Source organism: Dunckerocampus dactyliophorus, chromosome 6 (genome assembly GCF_027744805.1).
Source record: "Dunckerocampus dactyliophorus isolate RoL2022-P2 chromosome 6, RoL_Ddac_1.1, whole genome shotgun sequence".
NCBI lineage: Eukaryota > Metazoa > Chordata > Actinopteri > Syngnathiformes > Syngnathidae > Dunckerocampus > Dunckerocampus dactyliophorus.
The window spans coordinates 8,611,717-8,623,742 of record NC_072824.1 but is presented as its reverse complement, the minus strand read 5'-3'; the positions used below and the strand labels follow the sequence as shown (position 1 = coordinate 8,623,742).

At 40.9% G+C, this 12,026-nt stretch overlaps 1 protein-coding gene across 1 annotated transcript in view; it reads right to left on the bottom strand.

Moving 5' to 3' along the window:
- Positions 1–2,184: 2,184 nt before the first annotated feature.
- The window catches only part of frem3 (Fras1 related extracellular matrix 3), a 43,823-nt gene continuing 33,981 nt past the window's right edge, over positions 2,185–12,026 (bottom strand). Inside the window, exons 20-24 of the mRNA XM_054778587.1 lie at positions 8,316–8,450; positions 8,101–8,227; positions 7,833–8,020; positions 3,297–3,443; positions 2,185–3,219 (exon numbers count right to left, since the gene is read on the bottom strand). Coding sequence (XP_054634562.1) covers positions 2,665–3,219; positions 3,297–3,443; positions 7,833–8,020; positions 8,101–8,227; positions 8,316–8,450 — 1,152 coding nt within the window. The 3' untranslated portion in view covers positions 2,185–2,664. The remainder of the gene's footprint in view (positions 3,220–3,296; positions 3,444–7,832; positions 8,021–8,100; positions 8,228–8,315; positions 8,451–12,026) is intronic.

Here is a 12,026-nt window from a genome sequence, read left to right as displayed (position 1 = left end):
GGTATGACGGCACGAAGGACATTGATTGACAATGGTCTACAGCCAATCAGGACGCAGAAAACAATGGGCGGTGCAGACAGAGGAGAGAGGGAAGAGAGATACTCAACTTCCCACGATGCAATTCGTCTTAAAGGGCCAGGTTTGCCCCGTAACAGTGTTCGCACTCAGTAATGGAAAAAAAAATAGGGCGAAAAAAATTCTGTGTATCCACAAACAGTGAATCGCGAGGGAACACTGTACAAGGACAGTAGATTCAGTGAAAATAAAGTTGTTTATGATGATAAAAACCGTTTATGATTTTGATTAAAAACCTGTGTTAGATTTGTTGAAGACTATATTGGGTGTTTGAGTCAGTCAGAAGTAAATAGTAAATTTAAATGTTTGTTGGCTAATATTTTATTTTTCAAAAACACGTATGTTAAGCTGAAGACAAAATTATATTGGATGTTTACGAAAAACGTTTGGATTACCTATTAATTGTCATTGTTTACAAAAATAGTTTTGGTGGAGACGAAATTGTCTTTGATGTTTGGAAAAACGTACGCTTGGTTTGTTGAGTAAATTGCTGTTGATATTTACCATAATGCGTACGCCAGGTTCATTGTAGACTGGATGTTTACGAAAATGTGTACGTTAACAAAAAATGTATGTCTGAAGACAAAAGTGGCTTTGTTAAGTTCAGTGACTATTACATTGTATCGAGCACGGTTCAGTCAGCGAAGATGAAATTGATTTTAAAATGTTTTTTGGCCAAATTTTCTCTTTTTCAAAAACACAATCGTTAATTTAGTTGGAGACAAAATTTATATTGCATGTTTATGAAAGTAGGTTCGTTGAAGATCAGATTGTCTTGTCTATTGTGAAGCTTGGGAAAACACATTTGGTTTGTTGAAGACTCCGGTATTCACCAAAATGCGTCCATTTGGTTCACTGTAGACTAAACTGTCTCGGATGTTTATGATGTTTACCCGTGTACGGTTCGTCGATCGATTTGTCTTTTGATGTTTACAAAAACAGATGAAATTGTCTTATTTCTCAAAACATACGTTAGGTTCAAGACTCAAGACTATGCAAACACGTACGCTTCATCAGTGACTCCAAATGGTAAACGTATATTAGATCCAAGACTTGTGTGTATCTGTTGGGTCCACTGAAGGGCTTATGCCTCCTTTATCGCGGCTAAAGGCCCTGGCACACCTTGACTATTTAGCCAGCGTACACCAACGTATGAAAAATTTGGCCAATACGCTGGTGTACATCGAATGCAGTAAGTTATGGGTAAGTTTTGTATAAGTTAAAATATGAAGTACGCCGGCATACATCATAGTACGTCCAAGTCGTCCAAAAATTTTGTGCATGCACAAAACCTTTTGACGTATGTCAACATATGATTCATACGTCCCACATACGCGGGCAATAAGTTATGCGATCGTTGACGCATAAAACTCATCAAAATGATCACGTCAGGCATGCGCTGCCTAAATCGTCAAGGTGTCACAGGGCCCTAAGTGGTTCCAGACCCAACTGTGATAATGTTTTTTTCGCAAAGTAGCATCTGTTATTTAGAAATAGAATATTTTTATAGTCGGAAGCATGGGAAACCTGTTTACGACCGTCTAAAAACTGTTTTTAACAATGTTAGAGCCCTCTAGGTATGAAATAACAACCCTGTAGTCACCTTTTACATTCATATTAACCAAAATAGAAGACATAATAAAAGTAAATGACTAACACTTATATCAGACTTACGTACTTGTACATTGTAATTACACACACACACTAACTTGGAAAAATGCTGGAAATATTTGTTTGATGATGCTACATTAGTAAGGCATACCCAAGGCATTGTCTTTGAATGCATGAGTACAGAATGTCTTCTGAGTGCCTTACATTTTTGTCTTTTAGTTCATTTAGCAATTTTTATGCTTGAAAATTCGTAATGAAGTCCAAAAACAAATACAAGTGGCTTAAATGTGCATATTTTTGAATAACAGGCCGTAGTCAACTGCGAGGAACCACAATATGATTTTTAAAAATGAACATATTTGGAAAAATCGTGAGTGAAGTCGAAGCACGAAGTGGCAAAGGATGACTGGAGTAATAATTCACAGTGAGAAGGTCTTGCATCTGGCTTCAACCACATTCATCTCAATAGTTTTATTCAAAAATATGAATTTCTCCATTCTTGCAAAAAAAAAAAAACTATCTACAAAACCTGTTTGTGGTGAAAAATATAACAATCTTTTATCACATTAGCATTCAATGACATCAACTAACATTCAATCCAGTCAACAAGACACTGTCAATTGCAGTAGTAATAATAATAAAAAACAAAATTAGAAACTTCGTTCATGTCATTAAAATAAGGCTGCCTGAGCTGATTACATTTAGCGGGTTTTTTTTTTTTTTGCCTTTCATGCAGTTGCGAACAAAAACAAAAATGAAAAGGGACCTTTTACAAGAAAAGGAGAAAAAAAACATAACAGCAAGAAATGCCCATCCTCAGTGTGTCCAAAGTGGATCTCAAGCACCGACATCAGCAACGTCCACAGGTGGTACCGGGCTCTCTTTAGTGCTACACAAGTTGGGAAATGAAGGCACAGTGGTGGAAGAGACTATCATTGTCAATAATGGGGGGGTGAAGCAGAGCCAGATCCTCTCCTTTTAGACCTCAGAACTATCCGTGCCGCCCCACATCCTGGATGAACCTTGGCTGTAGCCGTTGTAGGCCGAAGACGACGAGCTTGCATAGGGCGGACTCTTCTCTTTCTTTTTGCGCCTCAGCAGCAGAACCACAACGGTGGCAATGAAGCAGGCAAGGAGGATCAGACCCGCCAGGCCCACAATCATAGGCAGGGTGGAGCTGTCAAGGGCGCTGGAGCTCCCCAGCATGGGGCGTTCCAGCTGAGGGGTGCGGTCGAAGCTAGGTGACCAAGGTTGGCGCTGGCTGACCACCACCCTGTCTGCGCGGTCCAGAGCGATGTGCTGGATGTTGGTGCCCCGGTTGTTGCCTGCGCCGATGTCTTGGGCGACAGCAGGGCTGGAGAAAGAGGGGGCGGCACGGCGGTGTCTCAGGGGGCCCAACTCTGATGTTTTAGGATGCGCCACAGAGGAGATGCTGTGATGGAGGAAGCCCACGCTGCGTTTGCCACGGTTGGCGTTCTCTCTGGAGCGCACCATGTAGATGGTATGGATGAACCACTCTCGCCCTGCAGCCACCTGGGTATCACACAGTACCCTTTAATGGATGTGCTCTGGGAATTCTGGGTAATTTATCACAGAGGACACATCATTACCTGGAATAGTGGAGATGAGGACAGGGTGAAGCCGTCAGATCCTGGCTGCTTGACCAAAGAGAGCGCTCCAGCTGTGTCTTGAGCCAGTGTGGCCTTGAACGCAACGTCACCAAACGCAGTAGCTTGAGTCTCTGGCTGGGCCTTGTCCTAAAATACCACCAATTAAACATTGGAATCAACACAGGTCTTCAGCTTCCTCCCACAGTCCAAAACCAGAAGGTTAGGTTCATTCAAGTTCATTGCCGTTGATGTTTACCAAACACTTATGTTAGGTTTAGGTAAGCCTGTTGCACGAAAGTAAGATTCAGATATCCAGTAACCAACCCAAAACAAGAGCGTCTAGGCTTATTTGGTTGCACAAAACCCAAGCCAGAATGAGCGGATACAGATTCAGCAAGCAAGATGAAACCAATCCCGGATCAGTGCGTGTACACCGCTTCCTTAAGTAAACCCCGCTATCCATCACAGAGTCACCGATTCACCATGGCAACGAGAGCAGCATACTTTTCCCTAGACGGAGGCTTACGAGGAGTTAAAGAGCAAATAAAAAAAAATGGCATCACAGCCATTCATACAACAAAGAGAGAAAGCGTGGCAAAGTATTGCAGATCGCGTCTGCAACGCTTTGTGTGTAAGTAGTGCACAAAAATACACTCACTGCTCCGCTGAAACCATCATAATTACAATCCAAATAATGAATATTGTTTGTTGCTTGTTTAGTAACAAATTAGCAACAGCAATGTATAGTAATAACAATTAACTCTTTATTGCTTTGTTAGCACATCACCATTACTTGCTCGTAGCTTTAACAGTGTGTATACTTCCGGTTACTCCTTGAGCGAAGCCTTCTGGGTAATGTAGTACACACCCACTTTAACCGACACAATATCTCCGAAAACATACCATGGATGTGAACTTTATATATAATATCCATCCATTTTCTATACCGCTTCTCCTCATTAGGTTCGCGGTGGTATGCTGGAGCCTATCCCAGCTGACTTCGTGCGACTGGCGGAGTACACCCTGGACTGGTCGCCAGCCAATGGCAGGGCACATATAGACAAACAACCATTCACACTCACATTCATACCTATGGACAATTTAGAGTCTCCAATGAACCTAACATGCATGTTTTTGGAATGTGGGAGGAAGCCGGAGTACCCGGAGAAAACCCACACGCACACACGGGGAGAACATGCAAACACACAGCCCAAGGGAGAATCGAACCCAGGTCTTCGCGATCTCCAGGCTGTTACTGCGTTGGCCAACGTGCTAACCACTAGACCACCGTGCGGCCCTTATATATGTTATGTGTAAATTATCTAATAAATGATCTAATGATTGCAACATCTACAATCATTCATTCTACAATAATTGTAGTGGGCAGTGGAATAGTTATTGGTTATTGACTGCTGAGATAGGGGATGATTGTGAACCTTATAGCCTGGTCTGGAGCAGGCTAACTCCACAGAAAACATGGTCATTCATGTCAGAACATATCCCACTTTCCACTATACCACTTTTGTACATAATCTCTTATCCTCGTTTTGTGCAACGGGCCCCACTTGCGAAAACCACCGGGATGAAATCACACAAAGATGTTTTCACAGGAGTTGCTTTCTGGAGTTATCATAGAATCAAAGTCATCATTGTTTACTGTGGAAATCATAACAGTGTAAACCCAACAATGGACTAACCAGAAATGAACAGAAGATGTTGAAGGACGTGAGTTTTTGCACTGTTTTTGGCAACATGTTGTAGCAGTAGTTGAGAAATGATACTACTTAGCTTACAAAATGTGAGCTTCAAGCTAGCATTTACTGCTTAGCTTACTAACATTAGCTTAAAGCTAGGCAAAGGTTTTGCCAATTTAAGTACTTACGGTTTTAATTTTCCTGAAATTTGTGTTGCTAAGCATTTAGTTTGTTGCGTTGTGTAGCTGTCTGGCATGGGTATCGTGACAATGACTATCCATTATTATTAATATGGCACTACACTGATCCCTCGTTTATCTGAATTTACCAGCGAAGTAGGATTCCTTATTTATAAATCAAATATTTTCGTAGTTCGAGCTTAGAATACCTGTTTACGACACCTACAAACGGTTATTAATATTATTAAAAATCAGAGAAAATAAGCCATTTAAGACAAAAATAAGAGTCGTGCTTGTGTGTGTGAAGTGACGTCGGGGATTTTGAGTTGAGTTTTAGCTGTAACAGTATCCCGTGTTATTATTATGATTATGATAATGATGATGATGATTATTGGTATCAATGCGTATCGCATTCACACCATTAATATTCTCCGACGTTTTTTTTCTTTAGTATTATTCTTATTCCGCCGTTTTTTGACGCCTAACTCCTCCTTCATTTTTCACACCATTCAAGCATCAAATTGTTCAGCTCATTGTTCAGCTCATTCGGGAATAGCATGGTAGCTAAGATTTTCCGAGACTTTTTTTCCATTGAAAATGAATGGGGAGTTTTTCAAAGTTCCATATTTCTCACATTTCTCAGCCAAATCGGACCACCTCCGAGAAAGAATGTTCAAATCATTGGAGAATTTATTTTTCTGCAAAAATAAAAATCAGCTATTAGAGCCAGGTCGCGTCTCTGGGAGCCGATTGGGAGCCAATTACTTTTTCCTTGTGTTTTTTACTGTTCAAGGCGAAACCTCCACCATTTGGTTATTGTTTAGGTTGCTATCATGCTGTTCGCGAACGAATCGGCTGTTAGGGGCGGATCTTTCAAATAAACTACAAGAGCCAGCCTGCGTCGTTGGGAGCTGATTAGTTTTTTTCCTTGTGTTTTTTACTGTTCAAGGTGAAACTTCCAGCATTTGGTTATAGTTTAGGTTGCTATCATGCTAAGTTCATCCTCAGTGGTAGTGTGCTGACGTTAGCATGTTAGCATTGCTAGCAGGCAATGTGAATCGCAAACAAATCGGCTCTTGGAGCTGGGTCTTTAAAATGAACTTCAAGAACCGATCCGCATCGTTTGGAGCCAATTGGGATACGATTGTTTTTTCTTAGTGTTTTTTTTATTGTTAAAGGCAAAAGCTCCACCATTTGGTGGTTAGAGTTAGATTTAAGGTTATGTTTTACAATGCTATCATGCTACCTGTTAGCATATAAACATTAGCGTAGTAGCATTTGTAGACATTTTCTGAAGTAGACATTTATGTAAAAATTTATGCAAAGAAAAGACTATTATGTTAGATATTAGCATGCTAATATGCACAGTGGCCGAGTGATTAGCATGTTGGTCACACAGCTGTATCCTCTCGGATAGGCTCGAGCTTACCTGTGACCATAGTAAGGATAAGCGGAGCAGAAAATGGGTGGATAATAGCTATAAGTATTTGTTAAATTATTGATTGCTTGATAGTTCGTTAACTTCTGACAGAAAATGAGTAATCTTCAAAATAAAAGCTTCGGGCAAGTCATTGCTTTTCATTCGGAAGTTTCACGGAATAAACATTCTGGTGTTCCATTTTGGAGTCTGCTTCTTTCAAGTGCGCAGTTGCAGAGTGTGTGATGTCATCGCGGTGCGTGAAGGCTGTCCTAATTGGAAAACGCTTCAAGTTAACATGTGACACACAAGCGTGTCTGCCATTTCCTTTAGTTTTAAGTGTTTATTGCGACCATCCTTATCAGATACTTTGGACATTCAGTGATAAAGATAGTATCTTGGCAGTGCTACACAGAGAAAAAAATGACGACTTGTACCCTATTGTAGCAGGATGGACTTGATCACCCATTAAGTGTTGCCTGATTGTGGTTGTTAGCCAGTAATCGCGAGGGGCTACCGTGTTATCGTCTCCAGTCTTTTGTTCGTTGCTGCTTGGGTACGTCTACTTTTTGGTCGCAGGTAGGTAGGTACAGTAAGTAGCAGTTGTTTGCATTTTTAGCCATTTTCATAAGTAGACCATTTTATAAACATTTAGGCCTCTTATGCTAAGTGTTACCATATTAGCATGTTAACATTAACATAGTAGCCTGTATTGCTATTTTATTCAGCTCACGCTTCCTGCTCATTTCTGTTTTTCCTCTTTTTAATCTCCTTATTCATCTCATGCATTCACACCATAATTTCTCCAGAAATGGTAGTTCCTCTAGTTATTGTTTTTATTGTGCCTGTTCTGAAATAAATCAACCTGCACTAATTGTTGCTGACAGCAATCAAGTCTGGTGCGACACCAATGGCCAATGTGGAGCACCGTTCATCAACGTCCTTGAATCCCTTCAACTGTTTTTGGATTTTAGTTCATTTAGTCGTTTTTATGCTTGAAAATGCTTCACATAGGTCAAGAATACATACAAATTTCTTAGTATGCATATTTTTTGACTAATAATATGAGGTGGTCAACCACGGAACAGCTGTCATTAATTAATTAGGCACGTGTTCAAACTGCTAAGTGGCGAGGGGCAACTTTATATTTAGAGCCTCGTTGCCTCCAGTAGCGTGGTATTTCGGGTTTAGGTGGTGTAGTAGTGTAATCTCCTGCCTCTCCTTGACCCTGAATGGATGGTCTTACCAGGATCTTAAACCTGTAGAGCAGAGAGGGAGAGTCCGCCAGGCATCCATACTCCTTATTGGTGGGGTTATATTTGGGAACGTAGCCATCTGCTCCTGTGCACAGGAAGACCTTCTCGATGCTGCACGAGAACGAGTCGCCCAGGTTCTGCACCGGGTCCACCATCACCCGACCGTAGATCACCGACCCTATAAAAAGCAATGCAGGTGTTCACCTTGAGCTGTCGGCTGTAATGCCAGCTTAAATCCATCAGGTGGCACTGTTGTACCTTCTGAAAAAGCGGTATCGGTGCCTTCCCCAAAGCCCATTGACCCATCTGACAGCCAGAGTTCCTTCTTGGATAGGAGGAACATCTGCGTATTGAGGCTAAACTCTGCCGCCACTGGGTCGCTCACCTGGAGTCACATCAATATTTAATATGACAGCTGTGTCATTTAAATCGTAAGTTCAAAAAACGTGTTTGGTAAAGATATAAGTGACAACCTGCTGGAAGCGAATGTCCATATCGAATGTAAGAGGCTCCCTTGGGTGACACACAGGGGGGATGCTGAACTCTCCGTTGGGGGATGCGATGCAGGGGACGAGCTTCACCGTGTACGTCCCTGAGTAATCTCGCACCTTCACGCACACAAAAATGACACTTTTTATTCTTAGGACCCAAAACAGTCCCCCTCATAAAAAAACACCCCAAAAAACCTAACCATAAGCCTTTTAAAAAAAAATAATTTTGTGAATATATACAGTTGATCCCCCGCACAGTCACGATTCAGCAGTTTTTATCAAAACATTTTTTTATTTGTGGAAAAACCCACCCATTTGTGCTTTTTTTTAATCTCCAAAAATGTGCCATTTTTTTCAGAAAACCCATCTCATTTACTCTAAGCCAGTTATAATTTAAAAACGTGATAATAAATCATAGAATGCCAGAATAGTACATAACTACATTATAATGTAGCACACTGTGGCAAGCTGGAGTCGCACAGGAAATTGTCAGAGGTACACTTGCTTTAAGGAGGTGCTTTTTTAACTAATATTTTATTTGCACCCACAAAGCACAAAAGGACACATGGTCATCAACTCGAACCACTATCTCACTCAGGGCACCATCAACACAAACAAATGCTGGTAACCCTTTCCCAAATGCTACCTTGTACTCCCTGTTGGTGGCACCACATCCACAGTAAACAGAGCATCAAAAGTAAACATTTTACCTCTCAATTACAGACTGTAAACCTCCACCAAAAGTGGGGATCTACTGTATATATATATAGGTATATATATATATATATATATATATATGTAGGTATATATATATATATATATATATATATATAGGTATATATATATATATATATATATATATATATATATATATATATATATATATATATATATATATATATATATATAGGTATATATAGGTATATATATATATATATATATATATATATATACCTATATATATATATATATATACCTATATATATATATATATATACCTATATATATATATATATATATATATATATATATATAGGTATATATATATATATACACACTCCTGATCAAAATCTTAAGACCAGTTGAAAAATTGCTAGAATTTGCATTTTGCACATTTGGATCTTAATGAGGTTTTAAGTAGAGCTACAATATGCAAAAACAAGAAGGGGGAGTGAGACAAAAAAGCATTTTGAAAAAGTCATTTATTGAAAACAACAATTAAAACTGAAATAGGCTGTTTATCAGCTGATCGAAAGTTTAAGACCATCGCTCTCCAAAAACTCTCCAAAGCAGAACAAAAAATGTTCTCAGTAGGACTCAGTAATGAGTAGCTCCACCGTTCTTGTTAATCACTTCAAAAATTGCTTTGGGCATGCTTGATGCGAGTGTTTCCAGGAGGCTAGTGGGAACATTGCTCCAAGTGGTGAAGATGGCTTCACCAAGGGCATCAACTGTCTGGAACTGATGGCCATTTTTATAAACTTGCCTTGCCATCCATCCCTAAAGGGATGGATGGCAAATGAGGGGAACATGCAGGATGGTCCAAAAGAGTGATGTTATTCTCCCTGAAGAAGTCCTTGGTCAAGCGAGCATTGTGAACTGCAGCGTTGTCCTGTTGAAAAACCCAGCTGTTACCACACAGACGAGGGCCCTCAGTCATGAGGGATGCCCGCTGCAACGTCTGCACGTAAGCAGCCGCCGTTTCACGACCCTGCACCACCTGGAGCTCCGGTGTTCCACTGAATGAAAAAGCACCCCAGATCATGATGGACCCCCCCTCCACTGTGTCAGGTAGAAAACATCTCAGGTGGGATCTCCGTGTCATGCCAGTAACATTGGAAGCCATCTGGACCGTCAAGGTTACATTTTTTCTCATCAGAGAATAAAACTTTTTTCCACCTTTCAATGTCCCATGTTTGATGCTCCCTGGCAAAGTCTAAACGGGCAGTTTTGTGGCGTTGAAGGAGACGAGGTCTTTGAATTCCTTTTTTGTTTTTTAAACCCATTTCCCGCAGATAAGGGCCTTAATTTGGGTGGAAGACCGCCCTGTGTCTTGATGGACAGCCAATCGGATCCTCCGGCTCAGCGCAGGTGTGATTTTTTGGATCTACCACTTGACTTTTTTGTTCCATAATGCTCAGGATCTTTCAAAAAATGTAGAATGACTGATTTACTGCTCCCAACCTCAGCAGCAATGGCACGCTGCGAGAGGCCTTGCTTATACAGCTCGACAATCCGACCACGTTCAAAAAGAGAAAGCTTCTTAGCTTTAGCCATCAGGAGGGCATGACAGCGTGAATGCCTGACAGAAAATGAACATTTTGAGCAGATTTTGGCTTTTATAGACTGTGGTCTTAAACTTTTGATCAGCTGATAAACAACCTTTTCAGTTTCATTGTTGTTTTCAATAAATGAGTTTTTCAAAATGCTTTTTGTCTCACTCCCCCTTCTTGTTTTTGCATATTGTAGCTCTACTTAAAACCTCATTCATATCCAAATGTGCAAAATGCTAATTGTAGCAGTTTTTCAACTGGTCTTAAGATTTTGATCAGGAGTGTATGTACATACAGTCAAACTTGTCTTAGCGGCCACCTTTATAGAACGGCCACCTGCCTATAGCCACTGAAAAATCCCCCGCAGCAAATTTACATGTTATAGACCCTGTGTATAGCAGTCACCTGTCTAACGCAGCCAGCGGCCACCCATTTTGTCTCCCTTGGTCAATATCTGACCGCATATAGCGGCCAAATTACCGACTCAAGTAGAAGCTTCATGCACGAAAAAGTTTCGTTTTTCAATCAATGAAGCCGTCGTGTGTAGACTTTAATTACTGAGTCCTAGCTCAGTCACAATCATTCACAAGATCCACACAAACTGTCAGTTGTTCCACATAAAAAAGCCGTCTTCTTTTGAGCTTGCTATTTCCTGGTCAAACATGTAACTTTAAGAGCATTTGCACCAAAACATTACCGCAAAGTAGGCTGGGAACAGGACGTGCTCCCAGCGACGCTACAATAAAAAAAAAACATACGCTAGCATGCATGCGGCAGTGGGAGCAAAACTGAGTTCCGTTGTACTTAATTGAAGTATTTTAGAATGTACTCACATTATTTTTGATCAATTCTCATCCACAAATCCAACAAAGTCCTCATCTTCTGTATTCGACACAAAAAAAGCCGTCTTCTTTTCCATTCGCTACTAGTCCGTTAACTTGTCAGTGTTATTCAGCTCCGAAGCAAAGAAGGAAACTTCTCCTGTTGCTTCTGCCAACTTTATTTCTTGAACGCGGCCACCAGACAGCAGCTCAGAACACACACACATCTCTCAGCATCGTCTCTCCTTCCTGCTTGCCCACAAGGCAAAGGTTAAACAAGCCCCACTACATAGCTGTCCAGCCAATGCCTGTAAGAAATGACACCGTTTATTTCCTGGTGTGCACTGGTCAATACTGTAATGCCGCTTGTTGTGGGGAAGGAGAGACTCACGTCGCCGATGCACTTTAATGGCTTTATTAACAGCAGAGAACACTGCAGGACTTTACATCCACGCCAACATAAACACACTTCCCAACTCTCTCGAAACTCACAGCTAGCACTGAGCCTAGCTCTCCTGCTCGGGACGCCCACCGTCACTTCCCGTCACTTCCTGATGAACTAAAGCTGTAATGACACTCTGCCGTATAAAAAGTAAAAT